The 23,040-nt window shown below is 37.3% G+C and overlaps 1 protein-coding gene and 1 pseudogene across 1 annotated transcript; both read left to right on the forward strand.

Annotated features, from left to right (window-relative positions):
- The first annotated feature begins 3,043 nt into the window (after nt 1–3,043).
- Nucleotides 3,044–14,088, forward strand: LOC127186625 (zinc finger protein 679-like). Its single transcript, XM_051142878.1, has 4 exons — nt 3,044–3,058; nt 4,047–4,173; nt 11,683–11,778; nt 14,006–14,088. Exons 1-4 carry the CDS (start codon nt 3,044–3,046, stop codon nt 14,086–14,088), a joined length of 321 nt encoding a protein of 106 aa, XP_050998835.1.
- A 207-nt stretch (nt 14,089–14,295) lies between these two features.
- Nucleotides 14,296–23,040, forward strand: part of LOC127186626 (zinc finger protein 239-like) — a 66,755-nt pseudogene continuing 58,010 nt past the window's right edge.

A 23,040-nucleotide genomic window follows, 5' to 3' on the forward strand; every position in this document is an offset into this window, starting at 1 on the left:
TGCCCAGCTAGATATATATCTGTCGATCACATATTGGCATTTCTGCTCAAATGCACTTAATCTCAGCACTCTGTCTTCATAAAGTCATGTTGCTTTGCAGTGATTATTGCATTTCCTGTTTAAGTCTAGTCCATGGCAATAGAGCGTTCATCATCCTTTGTAAATTAATGGCTCTGCAGAGGAAAGGATGCTGGAATGTGCCTGACCTGAGGATAAATGTTATTTCAAGAACAGAGAGGTGACTTGACTTTCCACAGGCATGGAGCATTGTTTGAAGTGAGTAAGGCTCTAGTGGGTATGAAAGTGAACAGTAGTCTGGTGAATGCAGACTCATGTTTTGCTGGGGAGAGCAGAGAGGAGGATAAGAGTAGGAGGTCAAAGGTCCCACCACGCACCCTGTGTACTTGATGCAGAGTTTGGCTCTGGCTGTTGGTTATGTGAAGTAGAATTGTGGCACTGAGGGCCAGAGGGCTCTGATATGTGATAGGTGAGAGACTCACTTTGGGACGCTGTCACTTTTGGTTTTCTTTCTAGCCATTCACAGGGTCACAGTGTCTGTGTGCTTATTTGTCTCTCGTGCTAAGAATTATACTTAAATAATTATGAAGATGCCTATTCCACTCTCTTTTAGATAGAGTGACATCAAGTGAGGGAGTCTGTGTGTGACAAATATACTTGAGTAACATATGCAGCTCACAGGGTTCTGTGTAAATTGAAACAAGAAGCAGGTTCGGATAATATGTGATGTGAGTAGGAGCCAGGAAATCACACGGACAATCTGGTCCTCTGACCACAGCTAGGGGTTTGTGTGAAAGATGATTAGCCCATGGTCAGCCTGAGATCATAGGATGTTCATGTAATGAATGAGAGGTAGACTGTTCTTGGAATATGAAGATGAGTAATAAAGCAAGGAGTTTCAACATAGAGAGGAATCCTTCCATCCAGAGGAGCTACAGTCCTTCTCCCTGGCTCTTAGCAATGGAGAAAAATTCAGAATTCATTTCAGATTTGGTGAATTTAATGTCTGCCACGTCCAGAATTTATGCATGAGATAAGCCCTTGTGTGTGTGTGTGTGTGTGTGTGTGTGTGTGTGTGTGTTGTTTGTTCGTTTGTTTTGTTACAGGACCTTTCTATGCATCCTGATGTAGATGAATGCTTTGAGTGGGTGTAACAGCTGCCAGTAAAAAGCTGTTTGGCCAATCCACTGGACAGAAGGACAGAAAGTGGAAGTGAGGGATTTCTGGGTGAGAAGCATGAGGAGGATGGTGGGAAAAAAGATGGAGGGAAGATAATCAACCTGGGAGTTATCACACTGGCAAGGTACTGGTTTATGTGTTGGATTTAAGGATATTAAGATTAGAGTAGCTCACATTCTGCCCAGCCTACTGCTTGCAGATTAAAAATAAACCACAGTTTCTGTGTTTGTTCTTTGGGAACGAGCTTGTTAATGAAAACTAGTGGATTAATAATTTACTGTGTTAACTAAGGTAAAAAGAATAGAAGGTACAGCAACAGCCTGGAGTTGCTTTCTAGATTTGTCTTGCCTCAAAATCATGGATAACTTCCTGCCTCTGCCTCCCAAGAGCCAGAATTAAAGTATGTGTCACCACACTCAGCCTCAATGGTGAGTATATTGGAGGCAGTTGCATACAAAGATAACACCCAAGTATTAAACCAATGACTTTCTATCTCACAATGGCTCCATAACAAATCTAATCTCATTAGAAATAATACATTCTACCTTTCTGTAACTGCAAGTCTGTTTTAAAGAATATTTCTAAATGCCTTGATTGTGCCATAAGTCTAAATAATCTTAGATGCAGTATGTTTTTGTCCTAAGACAACACACTTTTCTATATAGGTTATATTAATTTAACCATATATAATATAGTTTGAAAACTTTTTGTGGGTTAGATCTACATCTCCATTTTCTGAAAATTATGTATCCTTACATCCATGGAATATGGCCTTAATATATAAAATTTTTGCCGGAATGAAAGAGAAAAAGAGGAAATAGGAAACATATGATAACTTTCCACCAAACATTGAGACACAATTTAAATTCTTATTAGTAGTTCTTTTGGAGACTAATGAGTAACAGTATGGATAAAATTTGCAATAGATCAAAATGATTCTGCCTGTGTTACGCAACATTTTCTTTTTAGAAAATGGATTATAAAATTTTGGTTTGTAAAGTTGTCTACGAAATTTAAAACCTCAGTTTAAGCATAAAAGTGTCAAGAAGAAAAATGTTACAAGAGCATAAAGAGCAGCTGCCTTCAGAAACAGCCAAATGTAGTAGAAATGGTGCAGAGGGAAATTATTTAGGTATCAGCAGTTAGTATTTTGATGATGAAACAAAAAAGCAATGTCAATAGAAAAGGGAAATTGTGAGATAATATAACCATGGGGCTTTCTTCAAAGCAAAGAAATCATGGTATTTTAGACTTGGACATTGAAGCCAAAACTAATATCTCAGTGGAGACAATAGTGAGTCAGGCAGTGATTGGCTTGTTTCCTCTTGGCTCTAGACAACTATATTGATTACCCAGGACAAAAAAATACTTTCAGTTGGGGGTTACCTCACAGATTCTGACCATGATTGCAAACATATTTGCCAATTTAGTTTTAATGAGCTATCTCAGGCAAAGACAAAGATAGGAAAGGGTGAAGAGGAATTTTAAACGACAGCTGTGTTTATCCTTCCTTTAAAATTCCAATCTGCCTCTGTTAGGTATGTAGCAGGTTACTGCAGCTACTCAACTGGGTTTGTAGAGAAAATCATAATATGCTGGGGAGCAGAACACCTAAATTCAGGAAAGAAAAATCTTTTGTTTTTTCAGCCTGTAGGAGGTCATAATTTCTGCATCACTTCCCTGACAAGAAGCAGGGATTGTGGACAGTTTTGATTCCTGCTTTGTACTCTTCCATTTCACCAGGGATAGGGAATATCTGCTGTATTTAAACATAGAGTGGATTCTGGAAGGTGAAATTTCAAAGTAAACTTTCCTGGGACATACCATTCTGAAGAGGAAAGAAGAGATGTCTTCTTCACAGGTAAATGAATGTATGTGTACGACAAGTTGATTGTCTTTACAAAAATACTCCATTGTCAAAAATTCTGAACCTTCCCTATGCTGATTCTAATTTTCAGCAGTACTTTTCTCATTTTATTCTCATTATTAACTCTTTAAAAACTTATGTCACATGTATGCTTATGCAGCTTATTTGCAAGTATTTTTTTCAGGACAACTTCTACAAAATAAAAATGTATTCTGTAAAAATTATAAATTTTCTCATATCAAGCAGTAAACTTTAAACCCCTATCCAGATCTAGCCAATGGTCAGAATAGTCTCCACACTTGAGTGGAGAGTGGGATATGACTTTCTCATGTACTCTGGTGCCTCACATTTGATCATGTCCCCTGGAGGGGGAGACCTGGTGGCACTCAAAGGAAAGACAGACAGCAGGTTACCGAGAAGAGACTTGATTCCCTATGAGCATATACAAGGGGAGGTAATCCCCCTCAGGAACAGTCATAGGGGAGGGGAATAAGGGGAAAGGGGGAGGGAGGGAAAATGGGAGGACACAATGGATGGGATAACCATTGAGCTGTAACAAGAATGAATAAATAATAAAAATTTAAAAAAAGATAAATATAGGCACTCAGTTTTTACCGAGAGAGAGATGGGTCATTTTTTAACTGTGAATATAAGCCAATATATTGTGAATATTTCATCTGAGGGCCTCTTTTGGTAGTTCTCACCCTTTTTATTGATTGCAAATTTAATAGCATCCCTCATGGTGTGGTGATCATGTCATTTGATATGCACAGGGGTTCTCCACTCACAAGTTCAGTGCTGCTGGCCTATTGCCTCATTGCAGACAAGTTAGAAAAGTCTGTTTCTCAGAATATAATTTAGTTTTTAAATGCATATTAGTTATTTATGACAGAAAAAGTTCTATAGTTAGTTTATCTTTCCTTGTGTCAAAAATAGAATTTATCCAGTGGACATGAGGGGATATTGTTAATTTTATTTTCAGGGTCTACTGACTTTCAAGGATGTGGCTATAAACTTTTCCAAGGAGGAGTGGGAATGTCTGGACTCTGTTCAGAGGGCTTTGTACAGAGATGTCATGCTGGAGAACTACCACAACCTGGTTTCTGTGGGTGAGAATATTTTTATGCCATGATTGCTACTTCGTTTTAGGGATGTCTAAACATTCTACTAGCTAATATATTGACGTGACTCCCACTGCTTAGTTTATCTCATAAGTTTTTATATGTATTGATTACTGTTTTATATATAGCTAACTTCTTACATCCCTTTACCTGGTTTTTACATTTAACCTAATAATAATTCAATCTTTCGTAACTTTTGAGCTGGTAGCCAGTAGCACGTATGTGTGAATCCACTTTGAATCCCATAGTTATCCTGTTTGTATACTTTCTTCCTTTTCATCTTCCCTATTTGGCACAATCCTGTGCTAGTACACAGCTACATAGAATGGTGTGTCTGTATTTTTTTTGTTTTGTTTTTTTTGTTTTGTTTTGTTTTGTTTTGTTTTTAAATTTTTTTATTAATTTATTCTTGTTACATCTCAATGTTTATCCCATCCCTTGTATCCTCCCATTCCTCCCCCCCCCCCCCCGTTTTCCCATTATTCCCCTCCCCTATGACTGTTCCTGAGGGGGATTACGTCCCCCTGTATATTCTCATAGGGTATCAAGACTCTTCTTGGCTACTTGATGTCCTTCCTCTGAGTGCCACCAGGTCTCCCCCTCCAGGGGACATGGTCAAATGTGAGGCACCAGAGTATGTGAGAAAGTCGTATCACACTCTCCACTCAACTATGGAGAATATTCTGACCATTGGCTAGATCTGGGAAGGGGTTTAAAGTTTACCTCCTGTATTGTCCTTGGCTGGTGCCTTAGTTTGAGCGGGACCCCTGGGCCCAAATCTGCCTATCATATTGTTCTACTTGTAGATTTCTAGGACCATCTGTATCCTTTTATTTTGCTATTCTCCCATGCGTCTCTCATTTAGAGTCCCAATAGGATGCCTTCCCCTCTGTCCCAGTTTCCTGGTAAGTGAAGGCTTTCGTGGGACATGCCGCTTGGGCTAGTATGCAGATATAAGTGAGTATATACCATTTGATTCTTTCTGCTTCTGGGTTAACTCACTCATTATGATCATTTCTACCTCAATCCATTTATCCACAAATTTCGGGAATTCCTTGTTTTTAATAGCTGAGTAGTATTCCATAGTGTATATGTACCACAGTTTCTTTATCCACTCTTCTACTGAGGGACACTTAGGCTGTTTCCATGTTCTGGCTATTATGAATAAGGCTGCTATGAACATGGTTGAGCAAAGTTTCTTGTTGTGTGCTGGACCATCTTCTGGGTATATTCCAAGGAGTGGAATAGCTGGGTCTTGAGGAAGCCCTATTCCCATTTTTGTGAGATAGCACCAGATAGATTTCCAAAGTGGCTGTACTAGTTTGCATTCCCACCAGCAATGAAGGAGTGTTCCTCTCTCCCCACATCCTCGCCAGCATGTGGTGTCGCTTGAGTTTTTGATCTTAGCCATTCTGATGGGTGTAAGATGGAATCTCAGAGTTGCTTTGATTTGCATTTCCCTGATGACTAAGGAGGTTGAGCATTTCTTTAAGTGTTTCTCAGCCATTTGATACTCCTCTGTTGAGAATTCTCTGTTTAGTTCCAAGCCCCATTTCTCAATTGGGTTATTCGGTTTGGTGGTGTTTAATTTCTTGAGTTCTTTATATATTTTGGATATTAGACCTTTGTCAGATGTAGGGTTGGTGAAGATTTTTTCCCAGTCTGTAGGCTGTCGCTTTGTTCTCTTGACAGTGTCTCCTGCCTTACAGAAGCTTCTCAGCCTCATGAGGTCCCATTTATTAATGGTTGACATTAAGGCCTGGGCCGTTGGTGTTCTGTTCAGGAAGTTGTCTCCTGTGCCAATATGTTCCAGGCTCTTTCCCACTTTTTCTTCTAAGTGGCTTAGTGTCTCTGGTTTTATGTTGAGGTCTTTAATCCACTTGGATTTGAGTTTTGTGCACGGTGACAAATATGGGTCCAGTTTCATTTTTTTACACATAGACCTCCAGTTAGACCAGCACCATTTGTTGAAGATGCTATCCTTTTTCCATTGAATGGATTTGGCTTCTTTCTCAAAAGTCAAGTGACCATATGTGTGTGGATTCATATCTGGGTCTTCGATTCGATTCCACTGATCAACCAGCCTGTTGCTGTGCCAGTACCATGCTGTTTTAAGTACTATTGCTTTATAGTACAGTTTGAGATCAGGTATGGAGATTCCTCCGGAGCACCTTTTATTGTACAAGATTGTTTTAGCTATTCTGGGTTTTTTGTTTTTCCATATGAAGTTCAGAATTGAACTTTCAATGTCTTTAAAAAATTGTGTAGGTATTTTGATAGGGATTGAATTGAATCTGTAGATTGCTTTTGGTAGGATGGCCATTTTTACCATGTTAATTCTCCCGATCCATGAGCAAGGAAGATCATGCCATCTTCTCAGGTCATCTTCGATCTCTTTCTTCAGAGTTTTGAAATTTTTTTCATACAAGTCCTTCACTTGCTTAGTTAGGGTAACTCCTAGATATTTTATATTCCTTGTGGCTAATGTGAAGGGTGTGGTTTTCCTATTTTCTTCCTCGGCAAGCTTGTCATTTGTGTATAGGAAGGCTACAGACTTTTTTGAGTTAATTTTTTATCCAGCCAATTTGCTGAAGGTGTTTATCAGCTTTAGGAGTTCTCTGGTGGAGTTTTGAGGGTCACTTATATACACTATCATATCATCTGCAAAGAGGGATAATTTGACTTCCTCCTTTCCCATTTGGATACCCTTGATCTCCTTTTGTTGTCTTATTGCTCTGGCTAGAACTTCGAGTACTATATTGAAGAGATATGGAGAGAGTGGGCAGCCTTGCCTTGTTCCCGATTTGAGAGGAATTTCCTTGAGTATCTCACCATTTACTTTGATTTTGACTATTTGCTTGCTGTATATAGCCTTTATTATGTTGAGGAAAGTTCCTTGTATCCCCGATCTCTCTAAAACTTTAAACATGAATGGGTGTTGAATTTTATCAAATGCTTTCTCTGCATCCAAGGAGACGATCATGTGGTTTTTTATTTTCAGTTTGTTTATATGGTGGATTACATTGATGGATTTCCGTATATTAAACCATCCCTGCATGCCTGGAATGAAGCCTACTTGGTCATGATGAATGATATCTTTGATGTGTTCCTGTATTCGTTTTGCAAGTATTTTATTTAGTATTTTTGCATCTATGTTCATAAGAGAAATTGGTCTGAAATTCTCTTTCTTTGTTGAGTCTTTGTGAGGTTTAGGTATCAATGAGACTATGGCCTCATAGAATGAATTTGGTAATTTTCCATCCATTTCTATCTTTTGGAGTAGCTTGAAGAGTATCGGTATTAGCTTGCCTTTAAAGGTCTGGTAGAATTCTGCACTGAAACCATCTGGCCCTGGGCTTTTTTTGGTTGGGAGACCATCGATGATTGCTTCTATTTCTGTAGGGGAAATGGGACTATTTAGCTTGTTTATCTGTTCTTCATTCAACTTTGGCAAGTGAAATTGTTCAAGAAAATCATCCATTTCCCTTATGTTTTCAAATTTTGTGGCGTATATGCCTTCAAAGTAGGATCTTATGATTCTTTGAATTTCTTCAGTGTCTGTTGTTATGTCTCCCTTTTCATTTCTGATTTTGTTGATTTCAATACTGTCTCTCTGCCTTTTAGTTAGTTTGGCTAATGGTCTGTCTATCTTGTTGATTTTCTCAAAGAACCAGCTTTTGGTTTTGTTGATTCTTTGGACTGTTTTCTTAGTTTCTAACTTGTTAATTTCAGCCCTGAGTTTGATTATTTCCAGGCGTCTACTCCTCTTGGGTGTTTCTGCTTCTTTTTTTTCTAGGGCTTCCAGTTGTGTTGTTAAGATGCTTATGTGCGATGTTTCCAATTTCTTTTTAAAGGCACTTAGTGCTATGAATTTTCCTCTTAGCACTGCTTTCAATGTATCCCACAAATTTGGGTATGTTGTTTCTTCATTTTCATTGAATTTCAGAAACTCCTTGATTTCTTTCTTTATTTCTTCCCTGACCCAGGTGTCATTTAGCAGAGAGTAGTTTAGTTTCCACGTACGTGTAGGCTTTTTGTTATTTCTGTTGTTGTTGAATTGCAGCCTAAGAGCATGGTGATCTGATAGGATACAAGGTATTATTTCAATCCTCTTGTATCTATTGAGGCTTGCTTTGTGACCTACGATGTGATCAATTTTGGAGAAGGTTCCATGGGGTGCAGAGAAGAAGGTGTATTCTTTCTTGTTTGGGTGAAAGGTTCTATAAATATCTGTTAGATCCATTTGACCTATGGCATTGGTTAATGATGTTATTTCTCGGCTTAGTTTCTGTTTCAATGACTTATCCTTCAGTGAGAGTGGGGTGTTGAAGTCTCCCACTATTATTGTGTGGGGATCGATGTGTGGTTTAAGCTTTTTTAGGAGATCTTTTACAAATGTGGGTGCCCTTGTATTGGGAGCATAGATGTTCAGAATTGTGATGTCATCTTGGTTGACTTTACCTTTGATGAGTATGAAGTGTCCTTCCTCATCCCTTTTGATTAATTTTGGTTGAAAGTCTATTTTGTTCGATACTAAAATGGCTACACCTGCTTGCTTCTTGTGACCATTTGCTTGGAAAATTTTTTTCCAACCTTTTACCCTGAGGTAATGCCTTTCATTATGGGTGAGATGTGTTTCTTGGATGCAGAAGAATGTTGGATCTTGTTTATGTACCCATTCAGTTAGTCTGTGTCTTTTTATTGGAGAATTGGGGCCATTGATATTGAGAGATATTAATGACCAATGACTGTTAAGAGTCTTAATTTTGATGTTGTTTCCAGTAGAGCGTTTGTGTAGTTGTGTTTTTGCCATGGGATAGTTATCTATTTCCTGGGTAGTTTTGGTTGTAGCTTGACCCTTTGGGATGGAGTTTTCCTTCTAGTACCTTCTGTAAAGCTGGGTTTGTGGATAGGTACTGTTTGAATTTGTTTTTGTCATGGAATATTTTGTTTTCTCCATCAATGGTTATTGATAATTTTGCTGGGTAAAGTAGTCTGGCCTGGCATCTGTGGTCTCTTAGGCTTTGCAGGATCTCTGTCCAGGCCCTTCTGGCTTTTAGGGTCCCTGCTGAGAAGTCGGGTGTAATTCTGATAGGTTTACCATTAAATGTTATTTGGCCCTTTTCCCTTGCAGCTTTTAATATTTTTTCTTTGTTCTGCATGTTTTGTGTTTTGATTATTATGTGGCGGGCAGTTTTTCTTTTCTGGTCAATTCTATTTGGTGTTCTGTAGGCCTCTTGTATGTTTATAGGCATTTCTTTCTTTAGATTGGGGAAATTTTCTTCTATGATTTTGTTGAGAATAGTTTCTGGGCCCTGGAGTCTGATGTCTTGTCTTTCTTCAATACCTATTATCCTCAGATTTCTTCTTTTCATGGTGTCCTTAATTTCTTGGATGTTTTGTGTCAGGAGTTTTCCAGATTTGGCATTTTCTTTAATGGTTGATTCAATATCTGTGATTGTATCTTCTAGACCTGAGATTCGTTCTTCCATCTCTTGGATTCTGTTAGAAAAGCTCACCTCTGTGTTGCTCGCCTTCTTCTCTGAGGTCTCATGTTCTCGTTTTTCTTCTGTCTGTGTGTTTATCATTGACTCCATTTTCATTTTCAGATCTTGAACTGATTTTTTGATTTCTTTCATCTGATTTTTTGTATATTCCTGAGTTTCTTCCATTGCCTCTTTATAGGTCTTCAGAGCTTGAACCGTTTTATTTATTTCTTTCATCTGGTTGTTTGCATTTTCCTGCAATTTTTCCAGTTCCACTCTATGTGCTTCTTTTATGTCTCTCACCTGTTTGTCTGCGTCTTCCTGCATTTGATTACTAATTTTATTTGTTTCCTCCATTATCATCCTCATTACTAAGAATTTGAGGTCATTTTCTTGTATTTCCGTTGTATTTGAGTTCTCTGGGTTGTTTTCTTTGGGATAGCTGGAAACTGGAGACGCCATGTTGTTTTGGGGTTTTTTGCGTATGCTTTTTCGTTGTCCTTTAGACATCTTGCCGTCTTTGTTTTTGTTAGGTAGCTTCCAGAGTTGAATGGAGGGTGTCTGACGATAGATTCACTTGTTTTCTCACGATTTCCCTAGGCTGGGAGCTCAAAGCTTCACTGGTGTGGATGTTAGGAGGTTAGCCCTGTTGTTCTGGTCTCTCACAGACAGTGATCCTCAGCCCCCCTCTTCCGTGGATCCTGCAATTGATCTGGGTCTCTGAATGAGCGTTGGGTCAGGCCAAGGTATCCACAGCCTTCTGTGTTCCCTGCCAAGTCTAGCCAGGAGCACTGGGCCGAACCACGGGCTGAACTCAGCTAGATTCTTAGGGCCTGAACCGTCTGCCAAGCTCAGCTAGGGATTCTGGGCCCAAAATGCACACAGGGTCCAGCCAGAATTTTTGGGCTGGGACTACGCACCAATCTCCACTAGGGCCTTTTGGCCCAAAGTGCGTGCTGTGGTCAGTTATTGACTCAGGGCCCGAACTGACCACCAATCTCAGCCAGGAATTCTGGATTCAAACTGCACACTGTGTCCAACCAGAGTCTTAGAGCTGGTGGAACCGAGAGGTCTGTCCAGCCTGCGCCACAGCAGGAGAACTGCGGATGCTTTGAGTTAGCGCCAGTGGTGGAACAAGTGCTCCACCCAGACTGTGTCACTGCAGAGGAGCTGCTGCTGAGCTGAGGTGGTGCCTAAGATGGAACTGAGCACGTCACCAAGCCTGCGCCACTGCAGGAGAACTGCGGCTGCTCTGAGTTAGCGCTAATGGTGGAACCAAGTGCTCTGCCCAGACTGTGTCACTGCTGGGGAGCTGCCACTGAGCTGAGGTGGCGCCTAGGGTGGAACTGAGTGCTTGGCCAGGCCTGTGCCACAGCAGGAGAACTGCAGCTGCTCTGAGTTAGCGCCTGTGGTGAAACCAAGTGCTCCGCCCAGACTGTGTCACCGCAGGGGAGCTGCCGCTGAGCTGAGGTGCTGCCTAGTGTGGAGCAGCGTGCTCAACTAACCCTGCGCCACAGCAGGGGAGCTGTGGCTGGAGCTGAGTTAGTGCCTCAGGCAGAATTGCTTGCTGGGCCGGGCCAGTACCCGGGACTCTGGGGCCGAACTGTCTGCCGAGTCCAGTCTGGGTCCAAAGGCTCCACGCGACCCAAATCCTGCCCCGAGTCCCCTCTCCCGCAGCAACTCCCACCAGCCACCACACCAATCGCCTCCACCGGAAGGCTATGAGCTGCAAACCTCAGCCGCCGCTGCTGGTGCCGCTGGTGCTGCTGCCTCTGCTGCTGCCGCTCCGATCAGAGAAAAACCACGCTCCTCCCGTGTGCAGGGGCACGCAGGTCCTCCGCACCCTGGTTCCTCTGAACCGTGGAGCACTCCCGCTGCCGTGATGTTCGGACCTTGGTGTTCCTGGCTCAGAAATCTGTGCAATTCCCTGAATTGTTCACTGGAGCCTCCAAACGCGGTCCACACTGCTCGCCGCCATCTTGGATCCCCTGTATTTTTTTTGAATTCACAGTCATTTCTGTTTCAAAAGCAGAGGTATTAACATGTCTTGAGCAAAACAAAGAACCATGGATTGATGATAAAGAGGAGATAGAAGAAAGAGAACCAGGTAAGATGAAATACAGTGGCACAGCATGTGATGATTCTAAACCAAGGAGCAATCTAGACCTGAATAGTATTTAGACAATATCTTCATCAGAATGTAGGCCTAAGATTTTCTTTTAGAACAATGTACAAAATGTATAGTACAGCATGGATCTTATATGATTTTTAACTTTTTTACCTTAATAGTGTTGACTTGAAATACATTCTATTATATACATTTGACAAACTAGTAGATTGTTTTCTGTTCTAATTACTGAAAATATTTTTGTTGTACATGAAGGATAAATGATTTGGATGTTTCCATTACTTATTCCCTTAAAAGAATTTTATATCTTATATTTTGCACTTAGTTTTTCTATCTTTCACATCAGCCAAACGACCAGGTCTTCCCTCATTAACTCAATTCAATGATCTCTCTCTCTCTTTCTCTCTCTGTCTATCTCTCTCTCTCTCTCTCACTATATATATATATATATATATATATATATATATATATATATATATCACATACACAGAGAGAGAGAGAGATTTGTCATAACATATGATTAATATATCTAATGTTTTTTATATATAAACCTTTATTTTCCCCTCTCCATTTATCTAGTACTACCTATGGGTTCTCAGCTTGGTTGACAATTTGTACCTCTTTCCCCTTATCAAAGCAGGATTTGGCTAATATGTGTCAAGAGGAATTTCTTTTCTGGTCGAATATATTTTTTGTGTTTTAAGCCTTCTGTATGTTAATATGTATCTCTCTGTTTAGGTTGGAGAAAAATTCTTTTTTAATTTTGTTAAAAATATTTTCTGGTCTTGAAGCTTGTGTTCTTCTCTTTTGTCTATTCCCATTATACTTATACTTAGGTTTGACCTTTTCATCATGTTCTTAATTGTTGTGTGTTTTAGGTAAGGAAGTTTTTCAATTTAATATTTTCTTTGACAGATGTGTCTATTTCTTCAATTGTGTCTTCTGTGCCTGAGATTCTTTCCTCTGTCACTCATATTTTGTTGGTGATACTTACTTCTGCATTTTCTTTTCTTTTTTAAAGTTTCTCAACTCCAGTTTTTCATCAGTTTGTGTTTACCTTATTTAGTCTATTCTCCTTTTCAGATCTTGAACCATTATATTAATGTCCTACACCTGTTTTATCGTATTTTTCTATATTTCTTGTATGGATTTATTTATACCTTTTTGAAAGGACTCTATCATATTCAAAGACAGATTTAAGGCCATTTTCCTGAGTTTCAGTTGTGTTTGTATGTCCAGGGCATGTTTTATTAGGGTAATTGGATTATGTTGTTGCAATATTTCCATGGGTTTTGCTGCCCTTTAGTCATCTGTTTGTTCCTTGCTTTGGCTGGTTGTTCCTGGATATCTCTGGGCTTCAAGAGTATGCAGGAGGAGCCATTGGTCATATGCTGGGATCTGGATCTCTTCCAATAACCTGTATCATTTCCCATCAGGCTGTGTCCCAGTTGGGCCTATAGTCAGTTGATTGGGATAAGGGTCTGACATGTGTGGCTCTCAGATCTGGCAGGTCTCTCAAGATGTCTATTAGCACTGTGAAATAATAGGCTTGTCTGTTTCTCAGGATTCCAGGAGTATCCAGAAGTTCCGAGCATAGAACTGTTTCTTCTTGCACTTTGGATCCCCTTGTTTCTCTAGGGAACATGAGACATTGCTGGCATTTTGGGATAGGCTCCACTGAGCAGCCAACTACGTGCTCTGCACTCCCTGAGCTCCTGATTCTCAGACTCTATGCCTGCTGGAGGCCTCCATTTTGGAACGAGACCCTGTCTACTCCTATTGTCCAGCAGATATTAACATTAAGAAAAGTAGAACTTCAGGCCAGAGGCTCAAACCATGTCCCTGGTTTACAGAAATTGTTTTGCAGGAGTCAGTAGCTGTAGCTATCTGTTTCTGGAACCCAGGTTTGGGTAGGCTGGAAGGTACCGAGTGACTAAAACCTGGGACAGTGTGCCTCTTGAACCTGGGTACCATCAATATGGGGCTTGGTTGATGTGTCCATAGCTCCTAGGATGCCTCCTCTTATCCAGGAAATATAGGCATTTCTGTTTCAGAGTCCATAACTTGGCTACTCACTTGGTCCACTCTCTCTCCATCTCTGCTACTCACATACCATGCATGCCTTGTAGCAACATCTTTGAGTGCTACCACTTAAATATTTTTCAAAAATATTTCTTCTTTTATATTTATCTTTTTTCCCTTCCAGTTGAGAAACTATTCCCCATTTCTCACACTATATTACATTTCATCTGCAGTATGGATTTTGAATTAAATAGTGTTCGTATATGAAACAATATACAATGATAAAAAAGAAGAACAAATACAGATGACTTTTTATGTACTTGTAAGTACAAGTATATATATCTGTACACACACACATACAAAACACAAACATGAAGAGATAGAATGAAATTCTAAATAAAACATGTTTTCAACTTGAGAATCAGAGTAAGGACCACATAATGTTACTTGAGAGATGCTGGAGGGAAAGAAGCGATGAGAAATGTAATGAATTTTTACTTCAGTAGAAATTTATTTGAAGTTATGTTTGATTGTTCAAATGTCAGGTCTGGAATTTATTATTTTAATTTACAATTAAGATTACATATATATATATATATATATATATATATATATATATATATATATATATATATATATATGTATTACTGTGGAGTCAATATTGATTTCAAACACATCAAGAAGTTTAACTTGTTAAGAATTCTTTGGTTTCTAAAGAACTTATTAGTCCTAGTGAATATTTCTTAATGTTTGTGAAAAATTTGAAACCCTTTATTTTCATATACTGGGCATGGAATTTACATAATACACTTAAATTTTTATCATGTTTTCTCTTGTGTTCTTATTAATATTCTCTTTGATTTCAAAATCATTGATTAATCTTGTATTAGGATGAAAACCTGAAATAATGTTGTAGTTGCTCATTTCTGTCATTAATTTGTTCATGTATTTAGGACAATGATTAGTGTCCATATTGTTAATTGAGTGTCACAGTGAAGAGTAGGTTTCTATTCCTGTGTGATAGTGACAACAATTTTGTTTGACATTATTTGTTCCAATTAATACTTTTTTGCATTGTTTTTTTATTGAAAAATAAAATCATTCATATTCCGTCTCACGTTCTATCCCATCCCATGAATCCTCCCATTTCTCCCTCCCACGTGCTTTCACCCCATTCCCCTTCCCTATGACTGTGACTGATAGGGACCTTCTCACCTTGAATATGATGCTAGGTTATCAAGTTTCTTCTTGGTAGTGTGTTATACTTCCTCTGAGTGCCATCAGGCCTCCGCATCTAGGGGACATGGCCAAATAAGGGACACCAAATTTCGTGTGAAAGTCAATCCCCAATCTCCACTTAACTGTGGAGAATATTCTGTCCCTAGGCTAGGTCTGGGTAGGGGTTTGATGATGACTGCACATTTTGTCCATGGTTGGTGCCATAGACTGAGCAGAATCCCTGGGCCATGATATGCCCATCATAGTGTTCTTCTTTTTCCAATGAATACTTAATGAATACATTAATATATATTACAAAATATATGATAGTTTCATGAAATTATCTTTTAACATCCATTATGAACAAGACATTTGTTTTCTTGGAAAAAAAATTGCTGCAGTTCTGTGTTGAACCATTTTGCTATGATCCCCAGGTTGATGCCATTTTATGTAATATATATCTATATTATACTAATGTGAATCTGAAATATCATATAGTGATTTGCTTTCATTTGTTTCAGTTTTGTCTTCATACCATACCAAGAAACAATTCCAAAAGGAGTGTACCCAAGATTCTTTCCTGAAAGAAATCCAAAGAATATTTGGTTGTAATGGCCTTTCAGAGCCAGATAGAAAGAAGTTCTGGGAATATTCACTTGACAGTGAAGTTCATAAAACATGTCATTATGGAAATGATCTGTGTGAAAAATACATGTGTTTCATTTCAGAAACAAAAGCTCAAGAAGCTCCGGCTTCTCCTGTGAGAACTCAGTCTGTGCCACTCATAATTCCACATTTGGAGGCTCCACAGGGAAAAGTTTCACAACAAGTTTTGAAATGTTCTATTATACACAGAAATAGGAAACTATTAAGTAGTGAACCTAAAGGTCAACACAGAATACCAATGGGGTTCAAATTTTATAAATGTAATCTGTGTGGAAAATCATTTACCATGTCCTCAAAACTTCAATTTCATCAGAGAATCCACAGTGGAGATAACACTTATAAAGGAACTAAGAGGAAGTAATCATTTACACAGTCCTCAAAATATCAAGCTCACCACAACATTAATACTGGACAAAAATGTAACAAATACAATGAATGTGGGGAATCATTTACCTCATCCTCTGCTCTCCAGGATCATCAAAGTATTCATTCTCAAGAATATCCTTACAAATGTAGTGAGTGTGGGATATCCTTTACCAACTTCCCATGTATTCATGTTCACTACAGAATCCACACCAGAGATAAATCTACAAATGTAATAAGTGTGGGAAATACTTTTTCCGGTACTCAAATATCCAAGTTCATCAAAGAATCCACACTGGAGAAAAACCTTACAAATGTAGTGAGTGTGGGAAAGCCTTTACGCATTACTCAACTCTCCAAGGTCATGAAAAAATCTATACTGGAGATATTTTGTATGAATGTAATACCTGTGAGAAATCATTCAGACTGTCCTCAACACATAAAGATCATCAAAGAATCCATACTGGAGAAAAATCTTATAAATGTAATGACTGTGGGAAATCTTTTACTCACTCTTCAACTTTCCAACGTCACCAAAAAATCCATACTGGAGATAAACCTTACATATGTAATGAGTGTGGGAAATCCTTTACTCGCTCTTCAACTCTCCAAGGTCAACAAAGAATCCATACTGGAGATAAACCTTACAAATGTAATGAGTGAGGTAAATCCTTTACTCACTCTTCAACTCTCCAAGGTCATCAAAGAATCCATACTGGAGATAAAACTTACAAATGTAATGAGTGTGGGAAATCTTTTACGCAGTACTCAAATCTCCAAGTTCATCAAAAATTCATACGGGGGACAAACCATTTAAATGTAATAACTGTGAGAAATCATTTACAAGGTCCTCAAATCTTAAAATTCATCAAAGAATACATACTCAAGGAAAACCTTACAACTGTAATGAGTGTGGGGAATCTTTTACCCAATATTCATCTCTCCAAAGTCATCAAAGAACAAATAGTTGAGACAAACCATATAAACATAATAATTGTGGTATATCATTTACATAACACTCATAATTTCAAGCTCACCACTGAATACAAACTAGGGACAAACCTAACCAAATCAGTGAATGTGGGAAATTCTTTACTTCATCCTCAACTTTCCAAGTTTATAAAAGAATCCATACCTGAGAAAAACTTTAAAATATAATGAGTGTGGGAAATCCTTTACCAACTCATCAAGTCATCAATTTCACTAAAGAAATAACACTTGAGATAAACATTACAAATATTAAGAGGGTGGCAAGTGTTTTACCTTGTCTTCAACTCTCCAAGTTCATCAAAGAATCCATACTAGAATGCAACCTTATAAGTTTAAGTTATACAGGAAATACTTTTGGAAGTCCTAAACTCTTCAAGTTCACCACAGAATACATACCCAATACAAACCTTATTAATGTAAAGAATAGAGTGTCCTTTACCCAGAAATCAAATATTCAAAGACAACAGATCATACAACCTGAGATACACTACTTTAGTAAAAGCTAAAACTTTAGAGCACATAAAGATTTCCTATAAGAGTCTAACTTGATAGATAATTACTCTCCCAGAGTTCATTTGAGAAACATGGTTTTTAAATGATAAAAATGCTTGTAAGTATTTAAACAATGTTGAAATCTTAGCTATTCTCAGAGAACCCATACGAGGAATCCTAATACTTGGTAGGAATTGGACAAGTTTTACCCAAAAATACTCCTTATAGTTTTATTCCATAATTATTTTTAAAAGAAAATAAGAAAGAATGTTTCATGCTATTTTAATCTGATGCCATTGATTAGTTGTGCTATAGAATTCATGTCAAAACTGAGTAAAGAAATAATATTTTAAAATGTAAGGATTTAAGTCAGGATAATATTACTAATATTTATGCTATGACAAGCCTGTTGCATAATGTTCTATATAGTTTAGTAAGGTAGAATACTGGCAAGTTTAAGACACATTCTATATGAAGATCATTTTGATGGTAGTCTTTGTGCTTTTTATGGATTATACATTATAGGTACTTTTAAATCTGAAGCTAATCCCTTATTTGTCAAGATTATTAATAAATATATTACACCTCTGTTCTACTAATTCTGCATTGCTGTAATTAATATTCGCTACATGTTGTGATGTTGTTCATATCATTAATTCCACAGTTCATAATGCCAAAAAAATATCAAAAAAAAAAAAAAAAACAAATTTGATCCCTGTCGAAAAATTACAAGACAATCATTAGGAAGAGAATATCTGGGGAGCAGAGGAAAAACTGAGTATAATAAGACCTGAGTGTATGTGTTTTGTGGGAAAAGACACTATTTGGATCCATTGTGGGAAGATGAGATTAAGGCTTCAAGATGCCAAATCTTTCTCTGGTCCATATGTTTATGTTAATAGAGTATGTGAAACATTTTTCATCATCACATTCTCCTTTATATGAGTTTGATCTAAAATATTGCTCCCTTAAAGAATCTGTAGCTAACAAGATGAGGCAAATATGCCTCATCCCTACTTAAACATAATATTCCTGCCTCTTAACAATGCTAAGTGTGATCCTATGTAATTTGGACACAATAGATGTTTACTCTAGGGATTCTATTGACAAAATGTAAACCAAAAATTACCTCTAAAATGTTATCTTAATGTCTATACATAGAACTACTAAGATGTTGTTGTATAGGTCATATAAATATGTCGAGTATATTAGGAATGGATTTATTAATGGGTGATTCACCAATATTATAAATTAACAAGTTTTATTTACTTTAAATTACACTTTTTTGATCCAATTAACTAAATTTTTTAAGGTTTATATTTTACTTCAATCATATCAAGGCAAAAATGTGATTAAAACAGAGGATTTAATATTGCTGTGTGTACAACTAGTACATATTCTGTAAGATAATTCAAATTCTAATGACATAAATTCACATGAGATATTTGTTCAACCAATGTAAAGATAAAAATTGCTCCTAAAACATAATCATAGATGATGAAATGTTGATTTGTAAGCCATAATCCTTGCCTCAGAAGGTGCCTGACTCTTGAACTGCCTCCCATGATATGGTAGTTGATGAAACAAGCTAGAGGCTATAGGTAAGCTGTTTAATGTTTCATGGAGAATTTCTTTGCCCTTGAGAATTTTAACATTGTTTTGAGAAACTCAAGTCTTTAAATGCATCCTCAACAGGATGGATTTTCCACTAAGTACCAAATTTCAACAAAGTTTTAAGCCCCTGCTTAGAGTAGGTATTTGTTGAGGAAGCAGGTATTTTACTGGACTCTGAAACCTGGCCTACTTCATTAATCTGTCTTTTACATTATGTGGGATCAATAGCACCAGTATCAGGAAGGAAGACTGATTGAATTGTGGGTCACTCTTGAGACTGAGTTAGAGATGTCAACAGAAGTTTTTTCAGCAATTTTCAGGTTAGGATATTACAACAGCATAGTGACAGGACTGAGGAACTGCCTCTTTTTATAATCTAGGGATTTGGCCTCTCTTCTGGCTAAAAATGTAGTTCTATTGATATTAATATATGTACAGTGCCTGCGCATTGATATGGTGCCAATTCCACAAGAGCTGTATCCCAAGTCCATGGAAATGAAATACTATAGAAACTTCAATCAGCATGCCATTGCAACATCTGAAAGTTATAGAACATCCTCTGGTTAAAATTGATAAAGGTAGTGAATTACAACTTGGTACAGTTATGTGAGGCTGCTAACTTGTGTGTTTGGCATAACACAGGGCCAGAGGTATACTTTGTTTAAGATCAACTAAGCTGTCAAAGGAAAACACTACCCTGACACAAAATTATCTTGTTGATGCATGCAGTGTGTTTCCATGGTTTTATTATCAGGGCTTGAATTAGGCAAGTCTGATTATAGTAGCACAATGTCTGGACTCCTTCTGACTTTGAACTCTATGGGGATTTTATAACTAGTGACTATGATATAGATATGCAAGGCTTTAGGGAGTAGTGAAAATTTGACCAAGTGTACACTGAAAACACAATATTCCAGTACCAGTTATTCTCATGGTAAATATGAGTGTGAAGAAGTAGGGGACCAGAAGACTGCATATGAAAAGTAGGAACATGAGGCAAACTGCCCAGGATCCCATTCTTTTCCTTCTATGTAACAAATGTTATTTTCATGAAGCCCTATTCAATGGTGCAATATGCTTCTAATGCTATATTAATGAATCATTATAATTTCTCTATGTTTTTTTTTCAGTGAGATGTGTGGTGGTGCTGGCCCCACTAGACATGTGTTTCAGTGCACTGAAGTGTGAGTCTTGTACAACTCTTAATCCAAAGTACTTCCACTGTGTCAAGTTGAGAGAACTTTCTCTGGTCATAACTGCCTAAGATAGTAATTTCTTATATGGAATCTTGTGGAAGGCAGCTAACTGGGGTCTTTTATAAGCAGAGAACCCAATGAGGAGATATTTTTTAAAAACTACCTTTGCTTTACTCTTTCAATTCTGGCTATTTTAGGATGCAGAAATAGTCATTTTCCCGCAGTACAAATGCTCAGTAGTACATATTTTTGTTTTCTTTTCATCACTAATTCTTTTTTTTTTTTTTAATCTTCTTCGGAGTTGTAAATGGATGATAATCTTGGAATCAACATATACTCTCTGTCTGCACACTAGAAAATTTCTGCAAATTATTGGCACTTAGTACAAACATAGAGTCACACTGTGTGGAATAACTCCTAAAACTGCAGTACACAATAAATTATACCCAAGAATTTATAGGGTTGAAAAACAGAAGAGTACAGTCCTTTCACACTTCTTGCTCTTGTTATTAAAACTCATATCTGAAATCCTTTGACAATGAAATTTTTTGACAAATATTCTAAGCAAGTTATATAAATGAGCTAAATTATGCTAATTAGTAAAAGGAATTGAAAATATCGTGGAAAAATATAATTTCCTTATTTAAAATAACGTTGAAGCAATACAAGCATGTAAAAATAGAAGTTTAAGAAAACTAATGAGTAAGCTGGATTCATATTCTCAGATACTCAAATTTTATCATAACTTAAACAGGAATAGAAATGACCACCATCCATACCACTAACACCCAAACCTGAACCAGTATATGGATGGTCCATCGCAGAGCTTCCAAGAAGCATAAATGCAAAGGCTGCAGCAGTTAACAGAGTTGCTCTCATTTTCTCTATTCTCTTTCTGCCTCTGCAGACTCAGAGCTTTGCACTACTTGGACAGAGTTTGTAATGATGACACATTTAAGCAATACCTCCCTTTGCATGACCATGTATCATCAGAGTTGATCATTCTTCATCCTTTTTGTCTGATCGTTTTGAAGACATACATCAAGAGGTCAGTGTTGGAATATGAAGTGACATTTATATATTATACATACATTCATACTGTCTTTCTGAATCTTGGCACTCTACTCAGGATGATATTTTCTAGGTTCACCTATTTTGCGCCAAATTGCATTATGTCTTTGCTGTTAAAGGCTGCGTAATACTCCACGTAACCTTTGTTTTTATTTAATCTTTGGTTGAGGGACATCTGTTTGTTTCTATTTTCTACCTATTATGAAGAACACTACTATCAACATAGTTGAATAAGTGTCCTTGTGGTATGGGGTAGCACCTTTTGACTATATGCCAAGGAATGGTATAGATTGGTCTTGGGATAAATCTATTGCCAATTTTCTGAGAAACTTGCAGATTAATTTCCACAGTAGTTGTATAAGGTTACATGGCCACCAGCAATAAAATAATGTCCTGTGGCTCCACATATTCTTTTCTTGTTTTTTTGATCTCAGCAATTCTTATGGGTTAAGGTGTAATCTCAGAGTCATTTTGATTTGAATTTTCTTCATGACTAAGGAGGTGAATATTTCTTTAAATACTTCTCAGCCACTATAGATTCCTCTGTTCAGAATTCTCAGTTTAGTACTGTACGCCATTTTTATTGGAGTGTTTGGTTGGTTGATATTTTATTTCTTGAATTATTTATATAGACTGGATATTAGGCATCCTTCAGACATAGGGGTAATGAAGAAATTTTCTCATTCTTATGGTGCCATTTTCTCCATTCGACGGTGTAATTTCATTTACAGAAGCTTTTCAGCTTCCTGATGTCCCATTTACTAATTGTTACTGTTAGTACCTGACTTCTGGTGTTCTATTCAGGAATCTGTCATATGTACAAATGCTTTCAAAAATATTTTCACATCCTCTTGTATTATACTTTAATCAGATTTTAATTTTTGGACATTGATCCACTTGGACTTAAGTTTTGTTCAGGGTAATAGGTCAGGATCTGTTTACATTCTTCTACATGAAGACATCCTGTTAATCAAGCAACATTTTTAATGGCTATTTAATTTTTCCATTTTGTAATTTTGGCTTCTTTGTCAAATATAAAGTGTTCATAGCCTCTTCTGTTTACTTCTGGGTCATTGGTTTTATTTTATTGATTAAACTTTCTGTTTTTCTGCCAATACCATGTGGTTTTGTATTACTATTGCTCTGTAGCTCTAAATCAGGCATGTAGATACCTCCGGATGCCCTTTTATTGGACAAGGTTGTTTAAGATTTCCTAGAGGTTTTTTTTTAAATATGAAATTTAATATTATTCTAAGTCTTTTAAAATTCTGTTGGAATTTTGATAGGAATTTCATTGTATCTGTACATTGCTTTAGATAAGATGGCTATTTTTACTATGTTATTTCATATTGTACCTATCTGTCTCCTTATAGAATCCAAAGAATACAGCACCTATCATCTATATATCTCTGTCCCTTCAAATCCTCATTTAAATTGATGTGAGTAAAAATGAGCAAAATAATTCTTTACAGTTGAATAAATATTATTAAAAACACATGTGCATATTGTGTTTAGTAAGTATTCATTTTGTACTTTTGTACATAATCAGTATTTAATATGTCCTACCTATCTGTCAATTCACATAAAAGAAATTAAGAGCACTTGTCGT

The sequence above is a fragment of the Acomys russatus genome, unplaced genomic scaffold (assembly GCF_903995435.1).
Source record: "Acomys russatus unplaced genomic scaffold, mAcoRus1.1, whole genome shotgun sequence".
NCBI classification, from domain to species: Eukaryota; Metazoa; Chordata; class Mammalia; order Rodentia; family Muridae; genus Acomys; species Acomys russatus.

Excerpts from the sequence above, each read along its gene's own strand:
- LOC127186625 (XM_051142878.1), top strand. Across the intron at positions 4,174-11,682 it reads CCACAACCTGGTTTCTGTGG|TCATTTCTGTTTCAAAAGCA; the intron begins GTGAGAATATTT and ends TTGAATTCACAG. Across the intron at positions 11,779-14,005 it reads GATAGAAGAAAGAGAACCAG|TTGAGAAACTATTCCCCATT; the intron begins GTAAGATGAAAT and ends TTTCCCTTCCAG.